This window comes from Muscardinus avellanarius, assembly GCF_963383645.1.
Source record: "Muscardinus avellanarius genome assembly, chromosome: 10".
Classification (NCBI taxonomy): Eukaryota; Metazoa; Chordata; class Mammalia; order Rodentia; family Gliridae; genus Muscardinus; species Muscardinus avellanarius.
This window is the reverse complement of record NC_137796.1, coordinates 88144491-88168610: the sequence shown is the minus strand read 5'-3', so window position 1 is coordinate 88168610 and position 24120 is coordinate 88144491. Positions and strand designations below refer to the sequence as shown.

Here is a 24120-nt window from a genome sequence, read left to right as displayed (position 1 = left end):
TGATTCTCTATGCCCATTGCAGGACAGATCGTTCAGCTTAAGGGTAGCAGTCATTTATGCCAACTCTTTATTCCCATAGTAGAAAAGCTTTATTTTCACCTCTAACATCTCCTTCTAGCAGGTTTCCACCAAATCCAGGCCAGCACTGCAGTAGGCACTCACTCCGGATGGTGTCCAAGTCGCCCCTTCCTTGGGGAGGAGGGGACTGACAGAAGCAGTGTCAGGACAAAGGTATCGTGGCTTTAAAAATCAAACGGGCTCTTTCCCAAACACTGATTTCACCACTGAACGGTGATACCTGGTTTCATTGGCAAGCTTCCAATATCTGTCTCGCAAAAGAAATGCCGCAGTTTTGGGTTGTCTCTGCCGAGTGAAGATCCCCTTTTTATTCCCCACTGCTCTCTGTGGTGCTAAAAGAGAAGACAAAATGTGTTTCAGACGATTAAAGGTGGGATGACTTCGACCCAAACAGGAGCCAAGATGGGCTAAATAGCAATGTGGTCCTGCAGGTTAGGGTCCCTTGCTCTGAAGTGGTATGAGAAGTATGTAGCTACCACAGGTCTCCCCGCTCATCCAAACACCTGGGCCGCTGGGCCGCTGGGCAGGCTTGTAATTCCAGTATTTGGGAGACTGAAACAAGGGTCACAGGTGCAGGGACATCCTCAGCAAGGAGTGAGGCTCTCATCAGCCTAGTGAGACTGTGTCCCCAAAATAAAATAATAAAATAGGACTAGGGGTGTAGCTTGGAGGTAGAGTGCCTTTGGGTTCAACTCCCAGTACCACAAAAACACAAAAAAAGGAGTCTTTACCTAGTAGATGGTACTAGGGATTGAATGCAAGGGCATTCTACCTATGAGCTACTAGCCCAGCTTGACTTTTTATTGTTTATTTGGAAACAGTCTTACTAGGTTGCGAAGCAAGGCTAGCTTTGAGCCTGTAATCCTCCTGCCTAGGATAATGGGTGTGCACCACCATGCCTGCCATCCCAAGTGTTTGTTAAACCATAAAATGATTTTGAGAAGCAAGCACTTTGATTGCTTTACTTTTCCAAATAGCTTCCTTCTCCTAGAGGATTCTCTGTGCAGCCTACTCTGATTAAACCCAGCTCTCTTCCTTTTGTTTCCAGCAGTGTTACAAACAAATGCCCGTATCTGAAAAGCCAGTCTGAACACGTTAGAAATGTTGCGTCACAGGCCAAACTGTCACTTACTCTGGTTTGTCATAAAATCAGCAAAGTTCCAGATCAGCTCCCCAACCACGTACTCTTTGCGTTTTTTATCCAGCGCCAGGTGATACTGCTGCAGCAGACTCCTCTGGTACTCCTCGCTGAACATGAGAGGTGGGTCCTGGGATGCAGGCAATAAATCCAAGAGTCAGAACCAGCAAGGCTGTAAATACTGATAAAAATAAAGACGCACTCGGTGATGACCGAAATATCTGTCCTCACCGGTGCAGAGACAGCAGAGTACGATGTAACACAAAGTAAGAAAAGGAATTAAGAAAAGAAAACCTTGGCCGGGTGTGGTGGCACGCGCTTCTAATCTCAGCATTCGGGAGGCTGAGACAGGAGGTTCATGGTTCGCAGGCAGCCTCAGCTACTTAGTGAGGCCCTTTGCAACTCAGACCTTGTTTCAAAATAAAGAATAAAAAATAGGGCTGGGGGTGTAGTTGGGATGCCCCTGGGTTCCATCCCCAGTACCTCAAAAAAGAAAGAAAACCTTAATTAGTAACTTTTATTTATAAATATAATTTGATATTTGCTTTATCTTTTTTTTTGTGTGTGTAGTAGTGGTGATTGAATCTGGGGCATTCTGAATACCTCTGAGTTACATACCTCCAGCCCTATTTTATTTTTTATTTGAAATAAGGTCTCACTAAGGTGTTGAGAGCCTTGCTGAATAGCTGAGGCTGGCCTCAATCTGTGATCCTCCTGTCTTGGACTCCCAAGTACTGGGATCATAAGTGTGCATCACCACTTACAGCTGCTTCAAGTTCTAAGTAGCTGTCATGCCTAATTTGAGAAATAGTGTGACACAGATTTAACTCACTTTATATTTACCCTAGCTGGTCTGAGTAAGGAGCTATTTTTTAGCACATTTACTCATTCAACAATTAATCTAGCCAGGTATGGTTGCACACACCTACAATCCTAGTACTTGGGAGGCTGAGACAAGAGGATCACAGGTTCGAGGACAGCCTCAGCAATTTAGTGAGACCCTATTTCTTTTTATCTTTGTTGCTTGCTTGCTTCTTTTTTTGCATTACTGAGGATGAGGATGGAACCCAGGGGCATTCTACCTCCAAGCTATACCCCCAGCCCTATTTTGAAACAGGGTCTCGCTAAGTTACAGAAGGCCTCACTAAATAGCTGAGGCTGTCCTCGAACCTGAATTCATCTGTCTCAGCCTCCCAAATGCTAGGATTACAAGCATGTACCACCATGCCCAGCTGTGAAACCCTATTTCAAATTAGAAAGAAAGAAAAAAGGAAAAAGAAAGAAAGGAAAAGAAAGGAAAAAAGGAAAGAAAAGAAAATGGGCTGGGGGTGTAGCTCAGAGGTAGAATGCCCCTCGGTTCAACCCCCAGTACCAAATAAACTAGTATCTTCTTGTGACAGGCAGTGGAGACAAAGTGGTGAAGGAGAGAGACAAGCACCCCTGCCATCAAAGGCCTGCCTTACCACCTAGCAGGAAGATAAAGCTCTAGGTGCAGGGGGATAGTTTAGCAGGGGATAGTTCAGCAGGGGATCTAAGTGCAAGTGTGGGGGATAGTTCAGCAGGGGATCTAAGTGCAAGTGCGGGGGATAGTTCAACAGGGGATCTAAGTGCGGGGGATAGTTCAGCAGGGGATCTAAGTGTGGGGGATAGTTCAGCAGGGGATCTAAGTGTGGGGGATAGTTCAGCAGGGGATCTAAGTGAGTCAAGGTCCACAGGAAGCCTTGAGAAAGTGAAGCTGAGGCCTTCCAGGTGACAAGGCTGTGTACAACAGAAGCAGAGGGATGCATCTATGGGCTCATCCAATATTCAGGCAAGTGTGCCTCCTTGTTGCTGTGCCAAGACACAATAAGGGATATGTCCTGGGGCACAAGGTCTGTATTTTCACCTCAGGGGAACTTTCAGGAGGCTCAAGTCTTAGATGCTCAAGGATGCAGCATGTGAATCATTTTAGGGCAGAAAACCCCACTAGCTTTCGCCTTCTTTTTTGGTGGTACTGGGTTCCTGGAAGCCCTTCTACCTCCGGGCTATACTCCCAGACCTATTTTTACATTTTTATTTGGAAACAGGGTCTCCTAAGCCAGCACGCGCGGCTGGCTTCAAACCTGTGCGATCCTCCTGTCTCTGCCTCCCAAGCGTGGGGATTACAAGCGTGCGCCACCACGCCCGGCCAGCTTTCACCTTCTGATGAGAGTGACTCAAATGCCACTTGAAATGCTCTAACTGCACCAGGGAGCCACATTTTGTTCCAGTTCCAAAGCAGATTTTTGTTTTGGAGGGGGGTCTGGGGATGGAACCCAGGGCATTCTACCTCTGAGCTACAACCTCTGCCTTATTTTTTATTCTTTATTTTGAAACAGGGTCTCACTAAGTTGTGGAGGGCCTCACTAAGTAGTTGAGGCTGCCAAGAACCTGCGATCCTCCAGTCTCAGCCTCCCGAATGCTGGGATGACAAGCATGCGCCACCATGCCCGGCTGGATATTTATTTTTATTTAATTTTGTGTGTGTGTGTGTGTGTTGGGGGGGGGGGTACTGGGGATGGAACCCAGGGGCATTCTACCTCTGAGCTATACCCCCAGTCCTATTTTTATTCCTTATTTGAAATCAGGTCAAGCCGGGCATGGTGGTGCATTCTTGTAATCCCAGCATATGAGAAGCTGAAACAGGAGGATCTCGGTTCGCGGACAGCCCCAGTTACTTAGTGAATCTTCTGCAATTTATTAAGACCTTGTTTCAAATATAGAATAAAAAATAGGGCTGGGGGTGCAACTCAGAGGTAGAATACCCCTGGGTTCCATCCCCAGTACCACACAAGAAAAGAAAGAAAGAAAGAAAGAAAGAAAGAAAGAAAGAAAGAAAGAAAGAAAGAAAGAAAGAAAGAAGAACAGCCAGGAAGAGAAAAGAAAGAGTGGCCGGGTGTGCTGGTGCATGCTTGAAATCCCAGCATTTGAGAGGTTGAGACAGGAGGATAGCCATTTGAAGACAGCCTTGGCTACTATTTAGCGATGCCCTTTGCAACTCAGTGAGACCCAGTTTAAAAAATAAAAAATAAATAGGGCTGGGGGTGTAGCTCGGAGGTAGAGTGCCCCTGAGTTCAGTCCTCAGTACCATGCACACACACACGCACACGCACACACACACACACACACGCAGAGGGGCCAGGGAGGAGCAGTCAGCAGTACAAGCAAGAGGACAGGTCAGCTTGAGGAAATTAGTGATATCAAGCATGAAAGAGCCGAGCACACACAGCACCGCTCACCTGGTGGAGCCCGGCGATGGCTTCTGCCCCATACTCGCTCTGAATAATCGGCTTCTGGTAGGTCTGGTGCCAGTTCTCGAATTGGCTCTCCAGCTGCAGCTGAATCACCTCCAGGTGCCCGTAGTCATGGTACCAAGAGTAGTAGCTGTTCACACAGAGCACATCCACGTAGGCGGCCTAGGACAAGGGCGTCACAGCTCCGTTAGCGACCGGGAGACTGAAGCATCAGGACGCTCAGCCTCGCAGGGCTCTTCGGGCACAGAAGGCAAAAAGGATGCAGAAGCTGGGCGGGGCAGCACACGCCTAAAATCCCAGTACCCAGGAGGCTGAGACAGGAGGATAGCAGGTTCAAAGCCACTCTCCACAATTGAAGGTTTTCAGTCACCCAGTGAGACTCTGTTCCCAGATTTAAAAAAAAAAAAAAAAAATAGGGCTGGGGGGATAGCTCAGAGGTTGTTGATCCCAGTACAAAAAAAAAAAAAAAGAAGGGGGATGTAGAAAATAATTTAGGTCCTGAAACCATCCTGCCCTCATATAAGAAAGATAGCCAAGAAGTGACTCTCATGGAGCTGGGTCCATAATGCCAAGTGTGCCCCCATCTGGCTGGGGGTGTAGCTCAGCAGTAGAATGCCCCTGGGTTCAATCCCTAGCGCCACAAAAACAAAACAAACAAATGAACAAGAACACGTTTAGTCTAAATGAGGTGGCTCATGCCTCTAATCCCAGATACTGAGGAGGTTGAGGGCTGAGGCAGGGGGATCGCAGGTTTAAAGCCAGCATGGGCAATTTAGCAAGATCTTGTCTCAAAAGCCAGGCACAATGGCCCATGCCTGTAATCCTACTACTTGGGAGGCTGAGACAGGCAGACTGCAGGTTTAAGGCCTGCCTGGGTGACTTAGCAAGACCTGTTTCAAAATAAAAATGGCTGGGAGTGTGTAGCCCAGAGGTAGAATGTCCGTAGTTTCAATCCCCTTTAAAAATAAAACAAAAAGGGCTGGGGTGTAGCTCGGTGGGAAAACACCCCTTGGCTTCAATCCCCAGTACCAATCAACCAAGCAATAATAAATTGACAAGCCAACCTCAGCAACTTAGACCCTGTTTCCAAATACAAATAAAATAGAGACCAGGCATGGTGGTGCATGTTTGTAATCCCAGTATTTGGGAGGCTGAGACAGGAGGATTGTGGTTTGTGGCCAGCCTCAGCTACTTAGTGAGGCCCTTTGCAACTTAGTGAGACCCTGTTTCAAAATAAAGAATAAAAAATAAATAGGGCTGGGGTGTAGCTCAGAGGTAGAAAGCCCCTCCCTGGGTTCAATCCCCAGTACTGCAAAAAAATAAATAAAACAGGGGCGAGGCATGGTGGCACATACTTGTAATCACAGTACTTGGGGAGGCTGAGTCAGGAAGATAACAGGTTTGAGGCCAACCTTAGCTACTTAGTGAGGCCCTCCACAACTTAGCAAGACCTTATTTCAAAATAAAGAATAAAAAAATAGGGCTGGGGGGGGGATATAGTTCAGAGGGAGAATGCCCCTGTGTTTTCAATCCCCACTACCACAAAAATAAAATAGGGCTAGGGGTGAAGCTCATAGGTAGAGTACCCTTGGGTTCAAGCTCCAGCACCACACACACAAAATACAGAGAGAGAACCAAGCATACCTCCCCGAGCCCAGCCTCGCTGCCTGGCAAGTAAGCGGGTAGTTAGTGTCCAGTAACCTAAAGATCACTTGTGCAAACGGCCGGCTGGCTGCTCGGGGATCCTCCAGGAAGCTCGGGTTAGTGAGCAGCAGGACAGGCGAAGGCGGGAGGAGCAGTGTGCGGAAGCCCAGGCTCACCCCCATGTCCGCTGCATAATTGGAGTTGGTCACATAGGTCACGGGCCGGGTGGGGTCCAGGGCTTTGGTGTGAGCAATCACCGTCCTGTCCACGGAGGGCAGAAGACACGGCTGCGTTAGTGTGGGAAGGGCTGTCACACAGAGCTCGCACCTCCCCTGCCCATCTGCCCTGGCCAAGGCAGAGAACAGCAGCCCGCTTTCTTCCACCTCTGAGCGTATTTTAGGCGAGCTGACGCGTTCCTCTAGTCAGATCCTGTTCCCCAACAGCCCTCTTTTCTCCCTCCCCGAGGACCCCACCCTCGGAGGCAAGGCTGCGCTCACAGGGATAAGAGGCACACAGAGCTTAGGGCCTTGGGCTAGATGCTGCCCCAAACCAATCCTGCGTCTCTTTAGAAGCTCTTGAATTACAGAAGTGGATGGGGTGCAGCCAGGCGTGGTGGCACATGCTTGTAATCCCAGCATTTGGGAGGCTGAGACAGGGGGATCGCAGTTCACAAACAGCCTCAGCTACTTAGTGAGGCCCTCTGCAACTCAGTGAGACCCTGTTTCAAAATAAAGAATAAAAGCTGGGCGTGGTGGCGCACGCTTGTAATCCCCGTGCTTGGGAGGCAGAGACAGGAGGATCGTGCAGGTTCGAAGCCAGCGACTTAAGAGACCCTGTTTCCAAATAAAATATAAAATAGGTCTGGGAGTGTAGCCCGGAGGTAGAAGGGTTCCATCCCCAGTACCACCAAAAAAATAAATAAATAAATAAATAAAAATCAAAGAATAAAAAATAGGGCTGGGGAGTGTAGCTCAGTGGTAGAATGCCCGTGGGTTCCATCGCTAGTACCACACATGCAAAAAAAAAAAAAAGAAAGAAAGAAAAGAAAAGAAACAAATGGATGTGGATGGGGTGCAGATAGGGATGGGATGTTTATTACTATAACAATTAAGTTGAACCAGGTCATCCACACCTGTAATCTTCAGTACTTAAAATGCTGTGATGGGAGGATCACAGGTTTGAAGCCAGCCTCAGCAACTTAGCAAGACCCTGTTTCCAAATAAAAAATAAAATCAGTGTGGGGGTGTAGCTCAGAGGCAGAATGCCCCTGGTTTCAATCCCCAGTACCACACACACACACACACAAAGTGGGCTGGGGGTGGTGGCACACACTTGTAATCCAAGTACTTGGGAGGCGGAGACAGGAGGATCAGGGTTCGCCACCAGCCTCAGCTACTTAGTGAGGCTCTGTGCGACTTAGTGAGACCCTGTTTCAAAATAAAGAGTAAAAAATAGGGCTGGGCTGTGGCTCAGAGGTAGAATGCCCCTGGATTCTATCTCCAGTACCGCAAAAAAAAAAAAAAAAGAGGCTTCCAGCAGAGGGACCAGTCTATGGTAGGGCTTTGTCCCGGGGACCTGTCAGAGGTCTCCCTCATACAGGTCACCCTCAGTCCCTAATTAAGCTTATTATTATCATTATTATTTTTATTGGTTTTGGGGATTGAGCCCAGGGGCATTCTACCTCCAACCTATACCCCTAGCCCTTTTTTATTTTTTACTTTGAAACGTCTCACTAAAGGTATTAGGCTGGCCTTGAACCTGCAATCCTCATCTCAACTTTTCATATACTGGGATTACCGGCATGTGCCACCACACCTGGCAAAACATTGTAAATATGTTTTTGTACTGGAGACTGAACCCAGGGATGTTCTAACTCTGAGTTATATTGCCAGCCCTATTTTACTTTTTATTTGGAAATAGGGTCTCGCTATGTTGCTGAGGCTGGTCTTGAAGCTGTGATCCTCCTGCCTTATCCTCCCAGGTACTAGGACTCCAGGCATACACCACTATGCCCAGCTTTTTGGGTTTGTTTGTTTGTTTGTTTGTTTGTTTGTTTTTTGTATTGGGGATTGAACTCAGGGGCATTCCACTTCAAAGCTATACTCCCAGACATTTTTAATCTTTAAAAAGAATTTATTTTTAGCCACTATGGTGTTGCACATTTGTCCCTCCAGGACTTAGGTGCTCAGACAGGAGGATCACAGGTGTGTGGCTAGCCTCAGGTTCTTAGTGAGGCCTTTTGCAATTTATTAGGACACTATTTCAAAATAAAAAATAAAAACAGGGCTGGGGATGTGACTTGGAGATAGAACACTCCTGGGTTCAATCCCCAGTACCATGTGGGCAATCTATCTCTACAATATACACCCAGCCCTATTTTATTTTTAAACAGGGTCTTGCTAAGTTGCCGAGGCTTGCCTAGAACCTATAATCCTCCTGTCTCAGCCTCCCTAATACTAGGCTTACAGGTGTGCACCACCATGCCTCTAATATTATTTTATAAATGACCCTCTTTCATATCACGGGCATGTCACTGATTTTAAAACTTGAAGTTAAGCCAGGCATGGTGGCCTATGCTTGTAATTCGGGAGGCAGAGACCGTACGATCAATTTGCAGACAGCCTCAGCTACTTAGCAAGGCCTTTCACAACTCAGTGAGAACCTGTTTCAAAAAATAAAAAGACTAAAAAATGGGACCAGGGGTATAGCTCAGAGGTAGAATGCCCTTGGGGTTCCATCCCTAGTACTGCAAAAAAAAAAAAAAGAAAATTGAAGTTATATACATCAACAGGTTAGCTCTGGACTTCAGTTCGGGTGTGATAAGGAGACAGAGGGCCTCTCTCTGGGTGGGCAGATAGAGGACTGGCCAGTACGGCTGAACACCCAGTCTGGGCCAGGAGGGCATGCTTCCGCACTCAAGCACGCACTCACCCCACAAGGCCAGCTGCTCTCCTGGCTGCCAACCAAGGCTGAGCCAGGCGCCAGGGCTAAGGCCTCCCCTGAGCCAGCCGGGGAGGGCGGGGGCACTCACTTGAAGTAGTAACCAGCAGGTTCCAGGTTGCTAGTGGGCTCGTTGGCCACAGACCACATCACGACAGCGGGATGGTTCTTGTCCCTGCGCACCAGCTCCTCCATCACCTCTAGGTGGTGCTGTAGAGACACGTTGCCGTAGCTCTGCCTGTGAGCCGGGAGGGAAAGGGAGCGCTTGTGGCCGCCGCCGACCGGGCCGCAGGCTGGGCAGTGTGGGCAGCGGGCACTCACGGCAGCGTGATGCCCACGCCGGGACACTCGTCGATGACCACGATCCCGTAGCGGTCACAGAGCTGCATCACCTCCTCGGCGTAGGGGTAGTGGCTGGTGCGGAAGGCGTTGGCGCCAAGCCAGCGGAGCAGGTTGAAGTCCTTCATCAGCAGCGGCCAATCAAAGCCCTTCCCTCGGATCTAGGGGACAGCAGAGCAGTGACCCCTCCCCATCACAGTGTGGTGTTCAGCACTTCACTGTCCTCAACAGCCACGGGGCACGGGGGAAGGTGACAGGTGATGGTGACCACCCACAGGGGCACAGGAACCACAACTCACGTCTGAATCCTCATGTTTGTTAACCCCGTGGAAGTAGAAAGGTTTCCCATTGATGAGGAACTGGCTCTCTGTGACGTCCACAGTGCGGATCCCCACAGGCAGGGTGTAGAAGTCAGACACGTCCCCGGCCGCCGTGGACGCGGTCATCCTCACCTGCCAGGGAGGAGCCGGGGCCAGGCGTGAGCCATGGCCAGAGCCCCACCCGCCGCGGCCAGGAGGAAGGCACACCTCACTTTTTTGGGTGGGACACTAGGAATTGAATCCAGGGACATTCTACCTCCAGGCTATACTCCCAGCTCTTTTTTTTCTCTCTCTCTTTCTTTCTTTCTTATTTATTTATTTATTTGTTTATTTTTGCAGTACTGGGGATTGAACCCTGGGGCATTCTACCTCTGAGCTATTTTCCCAGCCCTATTTTTTATTCTTTATTTTGAAGCAAGGTCTCACTAAGTTGCAAAAGGGCCTCACTAAGTAGCTGAGGCTGGTCATGAACCTGCGATCCTCCTGTCTCAGCCTCCCAAGAACTGGGATTACAATCGTGTGCCACCATACCTGGCACTCTTTTTTATTTTGAAACAGGGTCTCACTAAGTTGCTAAGGGTCTTGCTAAATTGCCGAAGCTGACCTTGAACTTGTAATCCTCCTATTTCAGCCTCCCAAGTACTGAGATTACAGGTATGTACCACCATGCCCAGCTCCCCTCTCCACCCTTTTTTTCTTTTAATATAGGGTCTCACAATGTTGCCCAGGTTTTTTTTTTTTTTTTTTTAATTTTGCAGTAATGGGGATGAAACCCAGGGGCATTCTACCTCCAAGCGACACCTCCAGCCCTATTTTATTTTATTCTTTATTTTGAAATAGGGTCTCACTGAGTTGCAAAGGGCCTCACTGAGTAGCTGAGGCTGGCTTTGAACTTGTGCAATCCTCCTGTTTCAGCCTCTGGAATGCTGGGATTACAAGCGTGCGCCACCACCCCTGGCTGCCCAGGTTGTCTTTGAACACCTGGGTTCAAGTGATCCTCCCTTTTAGCCTCCCAGATAACTGGGACTACAGGCCTGTGCCACCATGCCCAGATACCAAGGAGCCCTGTAATGCTACAGTGACCCACCTTTGAGCTTGCAAGCAGAGTCGTAGAAATTGGAGGCTCTGCCTTTAGCAAGGAAGGACCTGCCCCAGCCTGCCCCTGGAGCCTGCTCTTTCAAGCTGAGCTCCCTGCTAAAGGCTGAACAAGTCCCCGAGCTTAAGGGACTGTACCTGTCTTCCCACCTGTTCTAGGCCTCTGCTGAAGCAGGGACCACCAGATGGGGGCAAAAGGCTTCCCTGGTCCCAGTCCTAAACCATTACCTACCTCCAAGGAGTACAGGTAGGCAGGGTGCTCATGCATCAGGTACGGCCACCAGAGATGGGCAGAAGGCACCACCAGCTGGTCCCGGGACCTTGTCCCCTGGGCCACGACTCTGCCTTCTCCATCCAAAAGCTGCACCTCCAGCTGGAAGTGTTCACTGCCCTGGACGAAAATCTGGTAATTTACCAGCCCTGCAGGAAACAAGAGATCAGGATTGAAGGCGGGATATGACCTAGGTCACACAGATCCTGCAGCCACCACTTTGGGGGGTACCCCTCAGCCAAGCCCCCAGCAAACAGCTATTTGTTTCCTGAGCTCAGTATGTAGGGAGGGGAGCCGGGCGTGGTGTCACACACTTGTAATCCCAGCATTCGGGAGGCTGAGACCGGAGAATCACGGTTCCTGGACAGACTCAGCTACTTAGTGAGGCCCTTTGCAACTCAGTGAGACCCTGTTTCCAAATTAGAAATAAAATTGGAGCCGGCGTGGTGGTACACACTTGTAATCCCAGTACTTGGGAGCCTGAGACAGGAGGATCATAGATTCAAGGCCAACCTCAGCTACTTAGTGAGGCCCCCTGCAACTTAGTGAGATCCTGTTTCAAAATAAAGAATAAAATAAAATAGGGCTGGAGGTGTCGCTTGGAGGTAGAATGCCCCTGGGTTTTTTGTTTTTTTTTTTTCAAAAAAAAAAATAAAACATCAAGCTGGGTGTGGTGGCGCACGCTTATAATCCCGGCATTTGGGAGGCTGAGACAGGGGGATTGTGCAGGTTCGAAGCCAGCCTCAGCTTGGTGAGGCTCTCAGCAACTTAGTGATACCCTGTTTCCAAATAAAATATAAAATAGGTCTGAGCATATAGTCCGGAGGTAGAAGGCCCCTGGGTTACATCCCCAGTACCACCAAAATAAAAAATAAAAAACAGGGCAGGGGGGTGTATCTCAGAGGCTGAATGCCCTTGGGTTCCATCCCCAGGCCCCCCCCCCAAAAAAAAAAGTCAAGCTGGGGGTGTGGCTTGGAGGTAAAATGTCTCTAGTTTCAAGCCACAGTACCAAAAAATAAAATAAAATAAAAAAGAGGGCGGGACAGAAGGAAAGAGACCTGGATTCTCATCCTGAGCTATGCCACTTCAGGCAGGACCCCACTTCTCACTGGGCCTCACAGAGGGAGGTCAACCAGAGATGGGTGATCTCAGACAGCCAGGATTGTAGCTTCTGGGGTCCGTGGGAGCCGGTGAGGGTTAAGAGGTATGGACAGAACCTTTTCTCTAGGGCTCTTTGCCATCAGGGACCAGAGCCACGGGGGGCCGGGCAGAGGGCAGAACCTGGCGGGAACCCTCACCGGTGTCTTCCTCCACACCAGTGGTGACGGTGATATCATCGATGTAGGCGGCTGGCGTGGTGTAGAGGAGCACAGACCGATGCAGCCCCGCATAGTTGAAGAAGTCAAAGTGTGTGTCCTGGATAAAGTAGCCCTTGGGATACCTGGGGTGGGAAGACAGTGGCCAACCATCGTGGCTCTGGAGCCTCCGACCGCAGCTCACACGTCTCCCCGGCGCCCCCAGGTCTGGGCCTCAGCTCTGTATGTAAAGGCCACGCTGTCCCTAGCAGGGAGACAACTGGGCAGGGAGTGGGGAGGAGGGGTACCGGAAGCTGCTGCTCACTTGGAGGTATCGGACTTGTAGAGGATGCTCCCTGGAGGCAGGGTGTGGGGGGTCAGTGTGTTGTTGATGGCGATGGTGATACGGCAGGAGGACAGGGGCCCCGTCTGGACCAGCTTGCTGATGTCAGCCTCGAAGGGGAGGTGGCCCCCCTCATGCTCTGACACGTGAACCCCATTCACCCACTGCAGACACAAGGAGACATGCGGAGGGGTATCAAGCCAGAGCACGAAGGGGGCCTGAGGTCTCGGGTTCCCTCCCACAGCAGGTGTAATAGGGCCCCGCCAGCACCAGCCGCCTCATCAGGCTGATGGGAAACATGGAACTCCACCACCCAGGGCACAGACCCCAGGATGGGACGGGAGTGCCCCCCACTGTTCCTGCCCAGAATGGAGGCTGCTGGGTGACAGGCGGGAGCCGGCTGCCCCATGCCCGCCTGAGGCTCCCTGCACTGACCACGATGGCGTAGTAGTGGGCACTGCCGATCCTCAGCACCACTCTTGTGCCTGGATCTTGGGTCCACCGCCGGGGCAGGGCTGCCTCCCGTTCGTACCACACCCAGCCGACAAAGGTCCTCAGCTGCCCGTCTTGGCCCACGTCGTTGAAGCTGGAGGGCACCGGCATGTCCAGGGTAGGGCCAGACTGGGGAGAGAGTAGCCAGCGAGGTCGGGCCAAGATCTCCTGGGGGTCTCAGAGCACCGTCCCGCACAGCCATGCCCCCAGCACCTAGCGCAAGCAGGTGAAACTGCAAGTGACTGGCTAACTTCCTGACCGGTCCACCGCCAGATGGTGTGTGCTGGAAGGCTGTTGGGGTCAGATGTTCCTCTGGGCTGATGGCACCAAGGCCAAGATCTCCAAGGAGAGGGGTGAGCCCCGGGGTCACCGCCCAGCCCCAGGCAGGAAAGGCCAGACCTTGACTAAGCAGCAGATGATCAACTGTCACAGGGTGGAAGGCTGGCGGGGAGCTGGTCCCCTTTGCTGAAGAAACTATGAATAGGGCACATGCTGGCGCCCAGCCCACTCTCCACTTCCTCCTTTGCCGAGTTTTGAGACGTGGAAAAAAGAATCTAGGAGAGGCAGGCGACTGGGGGGCGGGGGACCCACAGGCCGGCCCCAGTCCCTTTTCTGTGCCAACTGTACCCAGTCTGGAGGAGAAAGCTGGAGAGAGGTCCGTGGCTGGCTGGGTGCTAAGTCTGTTTTTATCGGAGCCCCAGAACCCAAGGCTCCTCCCGTCAGGGCTGAAGTGACCCCGAAAAGTCCAAGCTCACCCCTCCTCCACCACAGTCCCCCAGCTCTGTGCAACCGGATCCGTTCCCAATGGGCAGTGCTTGGGCTCAGCTTCGCCCTCCGGGGCGGGCCGGGGTGGGTGGGGGGATCGCACCAACACCCAGGCCTGGACCAGCCCTCTTCCTGGCTCCGGCCCCAAGCCACCATGCCCGTTAGCCTTTGCCCTCCCTCTGCCAGGGAGCTCCAGAGGTCACCGGGGAAGGAGATCGCGGGCTGCGGGCTCTCCTATCCCACCACCCGGCTTCGGTGAGCCCACAGCCCCTGGAGCCCGCACCTCCCGCAGCGGCCGCCGGTACCACTGCTGCTCGAAGCCCTGGTGCCGGTTGTCAGAGAAGTCGGCGCGGAAGCTCCAGAGGCCGTTCAGCTCCTTGCGCTCCCGAGACGGGCTCTCCCGGGGGTACAGCATCCCCCCCTGCAGCGCCAGCGTGCAGCCCCAGAGCAGGGGGCCGAGCAGGGCCCAGGACACAGCTGGCCTCCGGAGCATGGTTCCCGCGCGTCTGCTCCTCCACCCGCCGCCCGGCTCAAAGCCCTGCACGGGGCGGGGCCGCGGGGGTGGACACCCGGAGGTCACGTGTCCCATCTGACGCCACCCGCGCCATTTTGGTTGAGGGCGAGTGCCAGTCTTGTCGGATCCCAGCAACCCTTCTCTCTCTAGACCGCTGTGGAGGTGGGACTCCCACTCTCGCCCCCGGCCCCGAAGGGCTGAGGTCTCTGCTAACCTCTCCTGGCCCACGCACAAAGCCACTGCCCTCCCCACCCCGGACTGCCCCTCCCCAGGTCAGCCAGGCCAAAGCTGACCGGGGTCGGCACCTGGGGAGCCCTGGTCTGCGCCCTGGTCTGAATGGAGCCGAGCCAGGATACCTGCTCCCCATTACCCCTGTGTAACTACGCCGCGAACCCCGCAAAGCCTCCTCCATACCTACGGGGCTCTATCCTGTTTGAGCCAGGGCCTGGGCTCTCTCTTTGCACCTACAGATGTGGGGTGAAGGGGAGGGGAGGGTTTGGGGCTTTGGGTCCCCCATAATCTGGCTTGAACTGTTGCCACAATTACACAAGCTTTGGTTTGTTTTGTTCTGATTTCTTGCTCACTAGAGCAACCTTCTGATGGGGGACTTTAATACTGAAAATGGAGTTCCCAATTAAAAAAAATATATGTATATATATGTTTTTTTTTCTTTTTTCTTTTTTTTTTTTCTTTTTTCTTTCTTTCTTTTTTTTTTTTTTTTTTTTTTTTGTGGTACTGGGGTTCCTGGAAGCCCTTCTACCTCCGGGCTACACTCCCAGACCTATTTTTTACATTTTCATTTTGGAAACAGGGTCTCCTAAGCCAGCGCGCGCGGCTGGCTTCGAACCTGCGCGATCCTCCTGTCTCCGCCTCCCAAGCGGGGGGATTACAAGCGTGCGCCACCACGCCCGGCTATATATATGTTTGATATGCTGATCAAGTATACTTTCCCCAAAATGCAAACAATATAAAAAGAAGACCAAAAAGGAAAATATGAAAAGAAAAAGGGTGCAATATTAGTGCAAATGTCCCATATGGGGGAGGGGCAGGGGTGGTGTGGGGATCAAACCCAGAGCAAGCTCTGCCAGCACCCTATGGCTGAGCTTCAACCCCAGCCCAGTTCCAATATTAAATTATAGCCCCACCTATTCAGATAGATAAGTAGGTATGTATTAAGCAATATTGTTGCATTATAGAGGACCGCCATGTTTTTCAAGATTTTCTGTAGTGAACATGCATTTTTTTTTCCTTATGTGTGGGGGGGGTCTGGGGGGGTTACTGGGAGTTGAACCCAGGGACATTCTATCTGAGCTACACCTCTAGCCTTATTTTATTCTTTTATTTTGAAACAGAGTCTCAATAAGTTGCCGAGGACCTAAGTTGCTGAGGCTGGTGGGAACCTGGAGCCTCCTGGGAACCTGGAGCCTCCTGTCTCAGCCACCCAAGTAATAATGCACACCTGGCTTGCATTATTTTTTAAATCATGATCAAACCAGTAAATGATTTTTTAAAAAGCAAAGAAAAACAAAGAGCTGTCTTCTACAATATTAATAAATTGATTTTTCATTTATTTGTCAGCCTTTTTAATTTATTATGTATTTATTTAGTGGTACTGGGAGTTGAATCAGGGATGTTCTACCTCTGAGCTACACCCCAGCCCTATTTATTTATTTATTTATTTATTTATTTATTTATTTATTTTTGAAACTGGGTCTTGCCAGGTGTGGTGGCGTACACCTGTAATCCCAGTACTTAGGAGGCTGAGACAGGAGGATCACAGGTTCAAAGACAGCTTCAGCAACTCAGTGAGGCTCTCAGCAACTTAGTGAGACCATTTCCAAATTTTAAAAAATGATAAAATAGGGCTAGAGGTGTAGTTCAGAGTTAGAACGCCACTGGGTTCAATACCCAGCACTACGACAACAAAAAGAAAGAAAAAAGAAAAGAAAAGAAAAGAAGAGAGAGAGAGAGAGAGAGAGAGAGAGAGAGAGAGAGAGAGAGAAAGAAACTGGGTTGCCGCGCCTTCTTCCCAGTCTGAAACAGCACAGCTTGTTTTAGCAGGAATGCTGCACGGCAGACATTCCCTGGAACGGGCGCGCGGCATCTCCTTCTGGGGAACAGTATTAGGCATGGGGATTTGGGGATTTTTTGGAATTGGCCTTGTTACCAAAGAGATACTTGAGACGTATGTTATTAATGGCCCAAAATTGTTTAAAATAATTCAAGATTTACTCCCGGAAGCTTTAACATTTATATATGGGTTGCGCTTAAATTTCCAAATGACCAATCTAAAGAGAATTCTATAAAGACTCAGACATATAACAATCAGAACAAGCCTTAAAGGCAACCGATCCTCCCCAGGTGTTTCCCAAGCAAATATTAACCATACACCTAAAACAGAGCCAAGATAAGTTGTTCCCACCATCATGAATTCTAAAAAGCCAGCATATTTCATCAGAGGCAGGCTAGGGTAGAGTGGCCACCGACCCCCAGTAGCCCTGCCCCTTTGGTTGTACAGTGGGTACATGGACAGCAGCAGGATAGATGGATACCAGGCACGGCCTTGGGACATGGGAAAGTATGAAACGTTCCTCTCCTCAGTAGTGCCTACTGATTAAAAAACAATGATGTATCTCATCAGAGTATAATGCTTAGTATAGGCTATTATTTTGATATTACATTAGTAGTTAATAATAAATTTTTTATCTTTTCCATGGTAGCTGTAAGAGGAAATGTTCCCTTATAAAAGAAACTGGCCGCTTGTAATCCCAGCATTCAGGAGGCTGAGACCAAAGGATTGTGGTTCACAGATAGCGTCAGCTACTTAATGAGGCCCTCTGCAACTCAGTGAGACCCTGTTTCAAAATAAAGAATAAAAAACAGGACAGGGGGTGTAGCTCAGAGGTCAAATGCCCCTGGGTTCCATCCCCAGACCCACAAAAAAAAAGAAAAAAAAAAAGAAAAAAAAATCCTGCTTCAGAAATAAAAAATAAAAAGGGCTGGGGGTGTGGCTTAGAGATGGAATGCCCCTGGGTTCAATCCTGAAACACACACACACACACACACACACACACACACACACACAACCTGTATTTTTCCAGAACGCAAACCCAATTAGCCCCAGATAAGTATTATTTGTTCTTGATTAGGTTGATTTTATGCTTGATTCTTACTCTCCCTCATCCTGGGAACCATTCCTTGTCTGTGACCAGTAGACTCTCCTCCTTCTCAGCACTGCGATTCTTCAGTGCTCTCTGCTCCAATATCTTTCTCTTCATTTCCCTGGGGGTCACTCTACTGCCTCCGCACACACTCACGGAGGAGTGTGGCCCTTGGCTCGGGCCCCACCATCTCCCTCATACCCCCGCAGTGGCCTTTCCATCCCAGGCCCAGCTGCCGGGACCTCCCTCAGCCGGTGACCTTCCTCTCCTTACTGATCCCAAGTCCTGTTGCTTACCTATCAGAAAGGAGCCAAATGACCTGGGTGTGGTGGCACACACCTAGTTCTTGGGAGGCTGATATGGAAGAACCGAGGTTTGAGGTCAGCCTCAACAACTTAGCAAGACTTCCCTTGATTTAGTGAGACTCTGTTTCAAAATAAAAAATTAAATAGGGCTGGGCGTGGTGGCTCACGCTTGTAATCTCAGCATTCCAGAGGCTGAGACAGGAGGATTGTGGTTTGTGGACAGCCTCAGCTACTCTGAGGCCCTTTGCAACTCAGTGAGACCCTGTTTCAAAATAAAGAATAAAAAATAGGGCTGGGGGTGCAGCTCAGAGGTAGAATGCCCCTGGGTTCTATCCCCAGTACTGCAAAAAGAAAAAAAAATTAAATCGGGCTAGAGGTATATCTCAGAGGTAGAATATTCCTGGATTCTATCCCTAGTTCCACACAAATAAATAAGGGGCAGGGGGTGTGGCTTGGAGGTCCATTTCAAGTCAGGAACCTGGAATGAACATTTCTTTCTGCTGTAAATTGCTAAGTCAGGCCCCTTTTCACCTTTACTACAGTTTAGATCAAAGAAGCAGTTGACACATGAACATAGCCTTTTTTTTTTTTTTTTTTTTGCGATGCTGGGGATGGAACCCAGGGCATTCTACCTCTGAGCTACACCCTCAGCCCTATTTTCTATTTTTTATTTTGAAACAGAATTTCACTGAGTTGCAAAGGGCATAAGTAGCTAAGGCTGTCCTTGAACGGCAATCCTCCTGTCTCAGCCTCCCAAATGCTGGTATTATAACCATGCACCACCACACCCGGCTCTTCATAGCTATTTTTTTATTTTATATTATTTTATTTTAGTGTGTGTGTGTGTGTGTGTGTGTGTGTGTGTGTTACCAGGAATGGAACCCAGGGGCTTTCTACCTCTGGGCTATACTCCCAGACCTATTTTATATTTTATTTGGAAACAGAGTTTCACTGAGTTGCTGAGAGCCTCACTAAGTAGCTGAGGCTGGCTTTGAACCTGTGCGATCCTCCTGTCTCAGCCTCCCAAGTGCGGGGATTACAAGCGTGCGCCACCACGCCTGGCTTGGAGAATATAAGAGCACTAACCCATTTGTGAGTGTGCATCTCTCAAGACCTAAATACCTACCAAAAGCCTCACCTATTAACACTATCATATCAATTCCAATTTATGAATTTTTTCAATGGGGGTAGAGATAGGGGAGACACCAACATTCAGACCATCGTCGTGTGTGTGTGTGTGTGTGTGTGTGTGTGTGTGTGTGTGTGTGGTGTTGGGGATTGAACCAGGAGCATTCTATCTCCAAGCTACACGCCCAGCCTGTTAGACGATTTAAGTTATTACTTCAGAACCCCCCCCCCCAGAAGCTAAGTCTCCTGAAAGGCCCTGGTCTGACCAGTTAAGCTACCGTCCCTCTCTGACCGCACCTGGTCACTTACCTGGGAGACCTGCCCCCTCCTGGTGCCCTTGGCCAATCAGTGAAAGGGACATTCCCCACTGACCCCGAGCCAATTACCTGGCTACATGACCCCTTCCCATGGGACTCTAGCCAATTAGTTCAAAGGGCATTTCTCCTAGCCTATCAGTCCCCAATCCGTAACCCCAACCCCCCATATAACACTGACCCCAGCTGGTGCTCCCTCTTTCTGGATTCTCCTCTCTCTCTCCCCCTCTGCCTCTCTCTCTCTCTCTTTCTCTCTGTTTCTTCCTTTCATACCGGCCCCTCCAATAAATCTCATGGCCACAGGTGGTCTCTGGTGTGGTCAAACTTTGTCCTTTCACAGCCCTCTTTATTTTTTTATTTGGAAACAGGGTCAAGATGTTGGGGTGAGCTCTCGGCTCAGGAACTCGGGGTCTGCAGGGTCCTTGGCTAACGTGACAGAAAAGAATTTCAGCACGCGCCAGCTAGAGACATGGACAGAGGTTTATTGGGGAAAAGGGGAGGACATACACATTCAAGAGAGAATGCGGGCCATCTCAAGATGAGGAAGGCATATTGGAAAATTCAGCGTTCTCTTCTTATAGGGGACTTTCGTGAGGGGTGGGCTGGAGAAGGTATGCGAGGATGAGCTCAGTCCGGTCGTCCCAAGGCGGTTTATGGTGGGCAGGTGGTCTGGCAGCCTTAGGGTGGGTGAGCTCAGTCCAGTAGTCCCGAGGCGCTTCCTGATGGTCTGCGGTCTGGTCAGCCTTAGGGTGGACGATCTCGGGTTGATTGGGGTCCTCATTAGCTGATTGACAGATAAGCTAGGATATTCTAAATGATAGGTTTTCTCAGAGATATTAACTCTAGGATCTACAGGTTTCCCAATAATTTATGGTAGAGTCAGGCCTGGGAAAGAGAAGTGGTTTGTGGACTAAAGCTGAAGCATTTCAGCTCCAGGTTCTTATATTAAAGTTACATTTTTACTTTTCCTTCCTGTCTCCTTTCTACCTATTTCTTCTGTCCTACATCCCTAGGTTGCTATGAACCTCACTAAGTTACTGCAATCCTCCTCTCTTAGCCTTCCAAGTACTGGGGTTTCAGGCATGCGCCACCAACCTGATTTATGTTTTTCTTTTCTTGATGTCTAGGGTCAGTTTCCAAGTAAAAATCTGCGTCTAATGGATCTTTTTCTTGGACTCTGCTTTCCAGAGAATCCAAGAAGGGGCCGCGGAGAGCCACCCCTCAGGACGCGGTGGGGTTGGGCTGGGGCTGGGGCTGGACAATCGGCTCCGTGTGGCCCAGTAAGTGGAGGGCGAGGTTTCCGGGGTGCCGCGCACTATTGTTACTAAGAGGCTTAGCCCTCGTGACTTGAGATAAAGTACAGGTAGAGGGGCAATCGCAGAAATCCGAGCAGTGAGGAAACAGGAGGAACAATGAAGCATGGAATCGGAGTGAGGGTGTTTATAAGAAGCCCAGGCTGCTGTTGCAAGACTCCCAGGACACCTGGGAAAATGAGGAAGACGCCCCACCCCACTCAATGGCAGCACGGGGCACGGTGTGAGAACTCATGGCCCCTCCGCACTGGGCAAAGGTAGCTTTAGCCTGAATTAAAACTGAGCCCTTAAATAAAAAGGAAGAAACTGAGCCCGGTATTTAACCATAAAATGTCAGAGTTGCTAGAGTCAGGCCCTCGACAGGACAGCAGTGAGACCCTCTGTGTCGGCTTTCCAGTGCTGTAACAGATACCTGAGACAATCGGCTTACAAATAGAAAAGGTTTCTGTTTCAGAGGTTCCAGTCCATGATCTATTGGCCCCATTGCACATCTTTTTTTTTTTTTTTTTTTTTTTTGTTACTGCGGATTGGACCCAAGCTACACCCCCAGGTCACCTCCTTTTTTTTTTATTTCTTGTGGTATTGGCAATTGAACCCAGGGGCATTCTGCCTCTGAGCTACACCCCCAGCCCTATTTTATTATTTATTATTTTTATTTTATTTATTTATTTATTTATTGGTGGTACTAGGGGTGGAACCCAGGGGCTTTCTACCTCTGAGCTATACTCCCAGACCTATTTTATACTTTATTTGGAAACAGGGTCTTATTAAGTTGCTGAGAGCCTCACTAAGTAGCTGAGGCTGGCTTCGAACCTGCGCGATCCTCCTGTCTCGGCCTCCAAAGTACTGGGATTACAAGTGTGCGCCACCACACCTGGATCTATTTTATTTATTTATTTATTTATTTATTTATTTATTTATTTATTTATTGTACTGGAGTGGGAACCCAGGGACATTCCTCCTCCGAGCTACACCTTAGTCTATTTTTTATTCTTTTTTTTTTTTTTTTTTTGGTGGTACTGGGGTTCCTGGAAGCCCTTCTACCTTCGGGCTACACTCCCAGACCTATTTTTACATTTTTTTAAAATTTGGAAACAGGGTCTCCTAAGCCAGCGCACGCACTGGCTTCCAACCTGCGCGATCCTCCTGTCTCTGCCTCCCAAGCGCTGGGATTACAAGCGTGCGCCACCACGCCTGGCTGCTTGTGCTGTAGGTTTTGTGGCCTGGTTTTTTTTTTTTTTTTTTTTTTTTTCCTAGCTGGGAAGAGAAACCTGATAGTGAGTGTTACAGGAGAACAGGAATTTCAGGATGATGAAAGAGGATGCATCTCTTTTCCCCCATAGCTCCCAAAGGGTGGGTACCATTCCTTGTCATGACATTGGTTCAATAAATCTAATCCAAATAAATTGTGAAATTGAAGTTTTCATGAAAGTTCAAGAGTGGAGATTTGCCCAGCATGGTGGCACACACTTGTAATCCCAGTACTTGGGAAGCTGAGACAGGAGAATCGCAGGTTCTCCTGTCTCATCCCCTACAGGAGAGTAGGGTAGGGAATGTAGCTTGGAGGTCAAATGCCTCTGGGTTCCATCCCCAGACCTGCAAAAAAGCCCAAAACAAACAAACAAAATAAACCCCCTACTGCACAGGGATAGAACCCTGGGACATTCTAGTCCGAGCTACACTATTCTTTCTTTTCTTTTTCTTTCATTCTCTCTCCCTCCTTCCCACCCTCCCTCCCTTTCTTTCTTGTGGTACTGGGAATTGAACCCAGGGGCATTCTACCTCTGCACTACACCCCCATCCCTATTTTATTTTTATTTCAAAACAGGTCTCACCGGGCATGGTGGCACATTTTCGTAATCCCAGCATTCGGGAGGCTAAGATCAGAGGATCGCGGTTTGCACACGGCCTCAGCTACTTAGAGAGACCCTCTGCAATTTAGTGAGATCCTGTTTCAAAATAAAGAATAAAAAATAGGGCAGGGGGTGTAGCTCGGAGGTTGAACCTAGAGGCATTCTAGCTCTGAGCTACACTACTATCTTATTTTTTGTTTTGAAACAGGATCTCACTAGGTTTCTGAGAGTCTCACCATGTTGCTGAAGCTCTTCTCAAACCTGCAATCCTCCTGTCTCAGCCTCCCAAGTACGGGGTTTGCAGGCATGCACCACCACGCCCAGCTTAAGACTCATTTAAAAGATGACCAGGAGAAAAAGAGAGAACTTGGCAGCCTTTCAGGCAACCTTGGGAAGTATTTCTGAGGCCAAGTATTTCTGGGTTCTATCCCCAGACCCGCAAAAGAAAACAAACAAACAAACAAAAAAACCCCAAGGTCTCACTAGGTTGCTGAGAGTCCCATTGCTTGTCGAGGCTGTCCGTGAACCTGCGATCTTCCTGTCTCAGCTTCCCAAGTACTGGGACTTCAAGCGTGCACCACCTCATCTGACACTATTTTCACTTTACGACCAATGTAAATGGTCGACTGCTATGCACATGCCTGTACTGGCTCCTGTGTGAGATTTCTCCAGGATTGTCCTAGGAATGGAGCTGCTGGGTCTGTTCGCCTCCTCCTTTACTGGTTTGCTGAGAACTCTCCAGGGGGCTGTGTACGGGGACACTTAACTCCTGCCTACCGCAGAAAGGCCAAGTCGTCCACATCCGCCTCCTCGGTGAGTTCAGGCCCACGTCTCTTCCCCACTCACCACTTTTACTTGATTCTTCTCCACAAAGAGATTTCACTTATTTTTATCTTGGCAAGATCCATTGGGGTCTGGAGTTTAAAATGTTATCTTATTCACCATTATTGCATATTAGAAACATAGATCCATTACGTGTGTGTGTGTGTGTGTGTGTGTGTGTGTGTGTGTATGTGTGTACTGAGGATTGAACCTAGGGGCATTCTACCTCCCAGCTGTACCCCTAACTCTATTCTATTTTTTGTTTTGAAATAGAGTCTCTCTAAGTTGCTGAGTCTGGCCTTCAACCTATGATCCTTCTGTTTTAGCCTCCTAAATACTGGCTTTCTAGTTGGGCGTGGTGGCGCAGGCTTATAATCCCCGCGCTTGGGAGGCTGAGACAGGAGGATCGCACAGGTTTGAAGCCAGCCTCAGCTACTTAGTGAGGCTCTCAGCAACTTAGGGAGACCCTGTTTCCAAATAAAGTATAAAAATAGGTCTGGAACTGTAGCCCGGAAGTAGAAAAGCCCCTGGGTTCCACCCCCAGTAACACACACACACACACACACACGCACACACATACTGGCTTTCTTATTTATTTATTGTGCTGCTGTGAATTGGACCCAGGGGCATTTTACCACCAAGCTACACCCACAGCCATATTTTATTTATTATTATTTTTTTTTTGTAGTACTGGGGATGGAACCCAGGGGCCTTAAAT

General features: G+C 49.4%; 1 protein-coding gene across 2 annotated transcripts; it reads right to left on the bottom strand.

Moving 5' to 3' along the window:
• Positions 1-249: 249 nt before the first annotated feature.
• On the bottom strand, positions 250-14485 carry GUSB (glucuronidase beta; the record flags this gene model as incomplete). Of its 2 annotated transcripts, XM_080704209.1 has the most annotated exons (12): positions 250-410; positions 1211-1346; positions 4474-4650; positions 6309-6393; positions 9164-9310; positions 9394-9572; positions 9711-9863; positions 11059-11246; positions 12396-12538; positions 12718-12899; positions 13171-13356; positions 14276-14485. In XM_080704209.1, the coding sequence occupies 12 exons, from the start codon at positions 14483-14485 to the stop codon at positions 250-252; spliced, it is 1947 nt and encodes a 648-aa protein (XP_080560335.1). The 2 variants fall into 2 exon arrangements, with proteins under 2 accessions (XP_080560335.1, XP_080560336.1); XM_080704210.1 differs by lacking the exons at positions 11059-11246; positions 12396-12538 and having other exon boundaries at positions 9711-9858; positions 12817-12899.
• Positions 14486-24120: the final 9635 nt, after the last annotated feature.